Source organism: Nomia melanderi, chromosome 1 (genome assembly GCF_051020985.1).
Source record: "Nomia melanderi isolate GNS246 chromosome 1, iyNomMela1, whole genome shotgun sequence".
In the NCBI taxonomy this organism is placed as follows: domain Eukaryota; kingdom Metazoa; phylum Arthropoda; class Insecta; order Hymenoptera; family Halictidae; genus Nomia; species Nomia melanderi.
The window spans coordinates 13,325,304-13,334,588 of NC_134999.1; the positions used below are offsets into that span (position 1 = coordinate 13,325,304).

General features: G+C 34.6%; 1 protein-coding gene across 4 annotated transcripts in view; it reads right to left on the reverse strand.

The window, feature by feature from the left end:
• LOC116427665 (salivary peroxidase/catechol oxidase) overlaps nucleotides 1-9,285 on the reverse strand; it is a 32,775-nt gene that overhangs the window by 19,755 nt on the left and 3,735 nt on the right. The window contains exon 2 of one of the 4 annotated variants that reach the window (XM_031978270.2): nucleotides 8,673-8,836. The exons of 1 other annotated variant lie outside the window; for it this stretch is intronic. In XM_031978270.2, the coding sequence (XP_031834130.1) occupies nucleotides 8,673-8,742 (70 nt within the window). In that variant the 5' untranslated portion in view covers nucleotides 8,743-8,836. Of the gene's footprint in view, nucleotides 1-1,397; nucleotides 2,069-8,672; nucleotides 8,837-9,285 lie in introns of those variants that run through there. 2 more of the 4 variants (XM_031978268.2, XM_031978269.2) reach the window with 2 other exon arrangements.

The window sequence follows — 9,285 nt, forward strand, 5'->3', positions numbered from 1 at the left end:
TATGAAGCTGCTAACTGCACTACAACACTACAAGGTATTTAAATCAGATTCCACTGACAATGGCATGGTTATTTAAACATGATGCGAATGGATTAACCCATTCGCTACCAGCATTTCTTTCAGTAACAGACTAGATGGTTGCAATATTTTTTTAAATAAAATATATCGTCTTCACAAAGTACAAATAACATCCAAAACAAGAAATCTTCGCGATTTCCTGCACATTATACCGTGCGTTACAATATTATATAAAAACAAATGTAAATATAATTTACTGTTCTTTGCACAAAATATGAAATACCGATCGTCATAAATATGTAACGCTGGTAGCGAACGTGTTAGGCGTCCCGACTTGAAAGTTTTGGACACCTTATATGCAATTGGACTGCTAAACTAAATATAGATGATATTCATAAACATGGAGCTAGGGTACAGCTTTGAAGTAAAAGGGGAAACCCTACTGTACAGTTCACAGTTTAACAACGTCTTCACGTCGAAAATATTTTACTTCACTTGCTCACGCAACTTACCTAAACAAACCGGTGTATAGACAGTAGACATGTATTTAATATGTATGTATAATGAAACTTTATAATTTTTATATGAAATGAAATTAAACTAAACTGAACCCAGAAGAGTACTACAACATTATTTTTACTAATCTTGGCTTACCTTTTTTTTAATAAAATGGTTTAATACATTTTCATTGTAAAATTATTGATTAATTTAAGCAGTTAAATTTTTCTCTCACGATACATGCAGTAAATTTTGATTATTCTAATATGGCTGTTGCGAACCACGGCATCCTTAAGGCGAGTTTTCAGGAGTATCACAGTGAATTATAGATTCAAATTTCGATAAATATTACAATTTTACGGATTTTATAAACATTATCATTCCTTATGAAAACGGAAATTATTGCAGGTAGATTGATAGGATGAATTTCATTACCTTTCGATCAGCTCATTTAGCTACGGTACTATGAATTACACTTTACTTTCCCGTTACTTTCAACTGTCAGTTGAATGGATTTGCGAACACATTACGAACTTATCGGATGTACTTAAGTAGGTAAAATGACTCAATTACCATCAGGAATAATTCTCTATTTCATGGCTGTAGCTGTATACATTAATACTCCCCGGATGTGCCTGGTTTCTCACCTCATTTGCTTTGCAATTTTGAAGATACGAAAGTGTGCATTGTAGTGAAACGATGGAAAAATGGTAATTTTTATGAATTCACTTTTATTACATCTCATACTGTTTCTCAAAACTTTGTTGGTATCTCCATAGTTAAATCAATTTAGCAGAATTTTATACGTATGTCTGGATATTAAATGCTCGAAGTCAGAGTATATACATTTAATATTGACAAAATGAATAACTAAGGATTACCGGACACGTGATCCATAGGCTTTTCCAGTCCGTGCATCGTATAAGCCCAGCGATTGTTGTCGACCGGTGCTACAAGGAACATTCTCCACACGTAGAGGCGAAACAGCTGCGTTCGCAGTGAAACGATACTCCGTGTTTACGGGCTCATCCAAAGCGGATCTCAATCGGTCTTGAAATGAACACGGCTATCCGTAGATTGTTCGAGAAGCTAAAACTAGTCTATAACGGACCGGCTTTCAGTTAAAAAAGTTCAGTAGACCCGGAAAATTGTTTGTTTATTAGCTTGTGGTGTATACGGGAACTTGGAATTGTCACGAGATCACCTCTAGCAACACGTACGCGAGAAAAGGTGTTCACGGGCAAACCGATGTTGGGAAAACTGGCTGCTCGGACAAACCGGGAGAGCGCGTTCAAAGCAGCAGAAACGACTGAATGCAAGCACTGTGCCATGGACTGCTGAACTCTCTCTCTTGCGTGTCTCTTTTCTTCTATCGCCCTCTTTCACTCGCACGCCCGAGAAGACTACCACAAGCTCACCGAACGCTCTATCTTTGTTTTCTATTTGCTCCACGCGTCTCCCTCTCTTACTCAAAATTCTGATACTTTGGTCTGTGTTTTTCCTTTGAAACGGACATCGTTTTATTCTCCTCGAGCCTTTTGTATTCTGTGCCCGCACGCATATGTAATTGAATTAATTTTATTTCTTTCTACCAAGTTCAAATTTTAGCTCTGATAATAAGTACATACTGTATTTTTTCCCTTCAATGTTTAAAACTGAACAATATGCATTATGCTGTGTACACACTGGAAAGTAGTTTCATCAATTGAGTTTCTTTGCCTTTAAAGCTACTCATATGTACAAATAGTTTTTCACTTGTTCGTTGTAAACATTCAACTATAATTCCGAAGATAGGTCATTGTACCCAGATAGAATCCATTGTCTGTCAATGAACCCATCTAGTCATTTTTAGAATAAATCTTATACTTCTTTCAGGACCAGAATTCATTAAAAAGTTTGACTGCATATCTATGATGTTTGATAGATTGCATTTTAATAGATTTTTCTTTGAAAACCCACATGTAGCAGTTCAAATTTTCTTCTTGATCTTCAAACTTTACTTCCATTAAAAATTACAGAATATAGTGACATACGGTGCAATATTACTCATTATAGGTTGCGCTTAACATTGCACCCTTATTGTGTCCCAAGTGTGGACGCAGTTTTACCAACTCTAGCTATCCTCTTCCTTCGTCTTTAACGCTCACGTATCTTTTTATCTTTTCCACGATATATTTCACACGTATGTGTGTTTGAATTTTCTTGTTCGGTTCTCGAATCTTTTCATATCACCTTTGGCTTACGTGGTCCATGCATGTACTCATGCATGCATAAAAATCAGTTGTATTCTTCTCTTTCTTTACCAACAGTCATTGATGTACATCAAATATGTATTTCTTTCTCCAATAGATCATATCTATGCCAACTCCTCTTCTTTCCATTCAAACGTTTGTCTTCGTTCAGCTTTTGTAAAAATGTTGATACTTTAAAACATGCTATCTCACTTGCTTTTGCGACTATATGTAAACCGCCACAGTCATAATAGTTGTCCTCCCCACTCAAATCGCTCCTGACTCATAACATTGGGCGCTCGGAGTGGGATGGTCAAGTATTCTGACCGTCAGAGTGGTATATACCTGTCTCGCTTCCACAGCGCATACAAAGTATGCTCGTTCTCATACTCGGGGACTCCCCACTACCAGCGACGCGCATTACGTTTGCTCTTTTTTTGAGCGACGGCCTCCTTTTCCTCTCTTTCTCGTTTCCATTCTGTTTCCAGTCAAAGCGTGAATTCTTCGTCCCTCTCGCACTGTAGTAGCGCCAGCAATTCTTTGGATTTTGCGCGTTGCTCGCTCGCTCGCGCGCACGCACACGGGGCCCCACTATCAGTGTAGGGTCACCTTATTCGGCCGAGGAAAAAACGACGTTCTATCACTCGGTGAGCACGTGCTCGTCCAGACCTCTTGCCTCGCAGCCCCCTCTGCACGCTTGCCTACCGAACAGCGTTCCAGGTTAACGTCGATCGATTCGTCGCGTGTTTTCTGTTTACCAGTCAGGGATGCCACAACATTGAACACTTGTTTGCGTCACCATAAATTAAAAACTTTAGTGTTTTTTAGATGTTTTTTTTATAAGATATTATAAACTAGACATACAATGGCGTCTCAGACTCGTGATGAAAATATTAAACTGAATTTCAGAAATATATTTTTGTAAAATATATATTAAATATTACTTTTCTATTATCAATTTTTAATCTTTGGAGTAAACGTAGACAGAATAAGCAACATTTTTCTTTTCCTAATAAATAATAAACGATGAAGTAGTTGTATTGACCACAATTGAAAAATAAATCATAGGGCAAGGGGTCATTTCGTATTTAGGTTAATACGTTGACTGCTATGGTGGTTACTGGTAACCGAAGATTTAAAATGACTTGAAAATGATTGTAATTCGTAAGACAACTGACGTCGAATAAAAATATTCAATAACGTAAATAAGTAGATAATATTGTAACGCAAGGATTGTAGTAGCAAATAATTAATAATTATTCCTATTTATCTTTGTTACGAAGGTGTAAGTGCTACATAAAACGCTGATGTTTTTAAAATGGCTTTATAAATGGCTATACTGAGCCTTTACAGTACTTTATTTACTAATGTTTAAAGGTATATGCATTTAAAAAGCGAAATAACTACATTGTTGTTATAATTGTTATTTTCAATTAAAACTGAGAATCGTTTCATTAATCGAAGTACTTTCAAAGCATTTTTATATTATTTCATTTTTGAAAATTATATATCAACCAAAATATACAACACACTGGATATTTGGATTTAACTACATATTTCATTTCTTAGTAGAATCATGAATTATATCAATGTTCATTTTTAACCAATATTTTTAATTAAAAAAATATGTCTCGCTGCATAATAATATTACGTATATAAGTATCAGATACATCAAGAAATCTACAGCATTTAATTGTAAACCGGTGTATTATCGATTTATTCTGAAATATCTACCAATCTGATAGGAGATTGTCAAAGAATTTTTATAACGTGTATATATTTCTCTAAATTTTAATCTTATATAAATATTATCAGTAAATAATAGAAGCGTTACTTCCTTACTATTTTTTACATTTATCTAATCGAATAAAGTAAGAACCCAAAGAGTCCACTGTAAGAACAGAAACAGTTCTCTAGGTAGATTAAACAACTTTTAAAAATCAAATTCAGTTCCTCTTTATTTTGTATAAAAATCTCTAGAAAGTAAAATTCTAGCTTTCTAAGGGCTATTCAAAGTCTCAGGTATCCTGTTGCATTCGCCCCAAAAGAATTCAGGATAAAGACTGTTCTAGAATCTCCTGTATCCACAACAAATCCCTAGCACTTCTACCGGTACCCTACAAAACCCCTAGTAATGCCATATAATAGCTCGTGGCACCCTCCCGGTATTCCAGTACTTTTCCACTGCTTTCACTCTGGCATCTCAGTCCTGCGCAGTGTTCATTTACACGGGGGTACAAAACAACAGACTACGCCAACGCGCAAACTCCATATTAAATCGATTTTAACATAGCAGTCCAGTACAATAAATAATATCATTACCACAATCAATACTAGTTGATATATACTTCATTGTTACTTATAATCTTGTCTGACAATGACTTGCAAAATTTTATCTATACAAATATTCAATAAGAAGCAACCACGTAACAATAAGTTAAACAACCACGAAATTATTATACGAAAGACTTCAAGAAGAAAACATTTATTCAAGTGCATTAGTGAGACAAATATTTACTTTACAAGTTGACTTATAAAAAATTGCTCGCTTTTCTTTGAGTATTTGAATCATGATGGTTTATGGGCACTTTCTATAAATAAATTTGAAACTAAACGCGGAATAATAACATTCCGTTTCCGGTTCTCAGAAACAAACGGTCTGTTGAAGTTCTCTTTGAAGCAATAATCTCGACGAATTCAATTACGTAACCGGGCTAAATGGAGGGTCTTCAAATATTGTTGCCCATCCCCTATATAACAAACTGAGCATGCAAATCATGTCACTAGCACAGAGTATTCTTGACACGAGCACAGATATAGGTGAAAGGGTGTTAAGTCAATTGAAGTTAAATCGAACAATAAGAATGAGCGAAATCGATCAAGTCGGTTCTTCGTATTGAAGACTGCATCATTGACGTCACGGTAGCCTTGATAATAGTAAAGATATAAGGGCATTAGTATCGATCGTATTGCAAGTAAATGAAATAAAGTTAAACGACTGCAATTTATTTTAAACTATTAAATCAATTTGATAGTATTATATTTAATATAATTATAATAAGTAATACTTTTTCTATTTCATAGAACATCATATTCTGCAAGATTATTTTCAAGTGATTATTGTCAACTTCATTTGCAACTCTTATGCAGATATGTTGAATTTCTTTGCACTAAAAATAAGTAGTTCGATATTTACGTAAAATATTTTCCAAAGGACTTCAAAAGATCGAAGATTTGCGTCCGCGCATGACTGTTACGTAATCATTGCAAAGATTTACATTCTCAATTGTATTTGCAGAAAATATTCCAGTAATTTTCGTACCGTCGATGACGCGTCGACCTTTTCAATAACCCATTAGAATGTTGACGAGGTAGATCTAGTAAAAGGAAATTATTAAGATAATATATGAGCGTTTACAGTTGGAAATTTTTAAAGAACTTACTTTTTTTTGAGATAAAATAAATAAGGAATAATTTATTCCTTAAATTTTAAGTCGAACGTAGTTCAACGATTAAATGTTATTTTAATGGTTAGGTGCTGTTGTTTTTTCCAAATTATCTAATCCTTGTACATTTCCATGATACAAGGACTTCGAGAACGAATAGGAAAAAAACTGTGTTAACAGTCGAGAAAAACGTTTTCGCGATTTGTTATTTAAATAAGTGATGGCGCCTGTATTATATTTTCGCATCAAAATCCTGAATACATCAACTTAGTACAATCAACGGATATAAAAGTGTTTACAGCTTTACGTAATTAACATTCCTGTAATTTAATGCATGCGACACATTCCGTTTTATCTTTGAGACTGTGTTATATAAATATGTTTCAGTATGTATGTCCTTATACAGCCAATCTATTTTTATCTATCCAGTTACCTCGTTTTTGCTTGATACCAATACACTTAAATTTAAAATTGACAATTAAAAATACTGATAATGTTGCAGTTTAATTAATTGTACGTGAGAACAGGTATTTAATTAACCTCGACAGACTGTTTAACCTTCTCCTTGATTTTACATCATGACGTCGTTTAAATATCGCCACACTATCGATTAGGAATTTGAAGTGACAATAGATGAAGTATTTGTAGACAGTAATTGGAAATTTTTTAACAATATCAAATTATTGAATCGAATTTTCAAACAATTATTTGTAACGAAAAAAATTCAACATTGTGTTAATATTGTAGAAACGTTTATTTCATATATTGGAATAGTAAAATTATATTTTATTTCTAATATCCAAATAATATACTTGGACAAATATTGTGATTAAATACCTTTTTAGGAAGATTAACATTAGCAAATCTAATAGTTATATTAAAATATGTGATGTGACTCGTATAATATATAAATTCAGATGTTATCTTCAATCTTGGTGAACATAGCACTTGATAATTTATTCCATAAATATTATTAAAAACATTAAAACTCTCATCCTATTTTCTTCATAAAGAACCTTTAATATTTTCTGGATATAAAGCTTGAAAATCAACCCTAAACTTGTTACCTAGATAATCCAATTAATGTTTAACAACATTAAGAAAAGTAACAAAGAGACATTAGTTGAAGGTATGAATGTACTAGATAAAAATTAATTCTTATTTTTTGCTCCCAATAAATCATTATATATTACAGTAAATATATATTATATTTATATTAAAGTACAGAAAAATCAAACGCAATTATCGAACTCCCCGCATTAAATTACCGTATCAATAATTAATAAAAAAATTCAACTAATCGATTCCCCCATTTGTTATAATTTTCAACAAGTTGTCAACTAATTGATTTCTCCATTTATTCTAATTTTCACAATGCATATCGAAATTCTGAAACCCGCGTTGCAATGTTTACGTTTTCATAAAGTGACGGAAGTGACATCTACTCGAAATCATTCGTCGACCTCTTCCGACCTCCCGAACCAAACAACTCTTAACTTTCCTTTCGTCAAACGAGACAAGTTAATTAATTGTTAACCCCTTGCCATACAATATTAATCCAGACTCGTGAGGAGCTTCTGAAATAGATGTTACAAAACTTGTCACTCAATTATGTATTTTGGGTCCAAATTAAACACTACATTCTTATTATTAATCGACGATTAATTGTCCTAAAGTGAAAGTGCATATAAATGAATTGGGATTTTTTATGAACGAACATGTTATGAAAGTTATGTTAGAAATCGTAGGACAAGGGGTTAAAAATTAACAGTTATCTTCGCCGTTCTCCCTCGAACCTCTAAGAAACATTTATGTCAGCGAATTGTTGCATTTCACAGGTACAATTCACGACTTCAAAAATCCATTATTAAGCATTACATGTGCGAACCATTACCCTCAATTCAAGTGTGCTCGATTTAACATACATTCTTTAACGCGGCAAATATAACATTCTTTACACTTAGTAATCTTTAACCCTTTGTCTTACAACAACGTGTGAGACTCGGGGTGAACATTTTAAATAGAATTTAACAAACATAAATAGTACTCAATTCCTTTGAATTCAAATTAAATATTAATCTTCTGTTATTAATTACTATATTCTAAGGCAAACATAGACGTAAAATATGCATAGAATTCGTATCTTTTTTCAATAAATTATTACTGACAAAGCTGTTGTATCGATCACAATTGAAAAATAAACCATAGGGCAAGGGGTTAAAGTTGGTTACAGTACTGTAACCGAATTCAGTGAGACAGAATAAAATTAACCTTTGTTTTTTAAAATGTCATTCCATTATTCTTTCGTTAAGCTACGCTAAATAAATACGTATTTACGCCAGCTTTCCTTTACAATATTTTTTCTTTTAACAAACTCTATATTCGCGATTTTCATTCGCAACGAACGTGGAACGAACACTCCACGCAAATGGAAGGGCGGCCGTAGCGCCTACGCCAATGTGCATAAATTGTTTCTTACCCAAGTACGACTTTTTGAAGCGTTCGACTTGAAGATTCTCGTAAAGGAACGCGAACACGCCCACGCCCATTTTTCTGCCGCAAGATCGACCGGGGCTGTTGGAACCCTGAACGTCGGCGGGCCCAATTTTCCAAAAGAGCGATGAACAAGATGTCCCTGTCGTTCTGAGAATCGATAACGCTTTTTCACTTGCGTCTCAACAATTTCCGAGCACTCTCGTCGCGTTCCCGCGGTCCGGTTCCCGATTAATCAGATAAATAGATACGAACAATGATTCAACGGGAGAATTGATCAGTGGCCAACGGTTCAACGAAACGCCGTTACCGACGAGTTACCAAGCAAATTGTGGAACGATTACTCGGAAACTATACTGTACTTGTTACACCATCGACAACCCGAATTCGACTCTCCCGGTGAAACCCTCTTCGTCCTCCCCTCCGGGACACTTCCGGTAGAGCGCATGCGCGCATCCCTATGGAATCTCGGTGTTCGCGCCCATGCGTACCAATAACGAAGTACACCTGACCCTCGATTTACGCGAAGATCCGCTCCACGTGGGTTCGTTTTACGCGAACGAAAATCGCGCAAATAGAGAGCCTGTCGGTACAAGAGA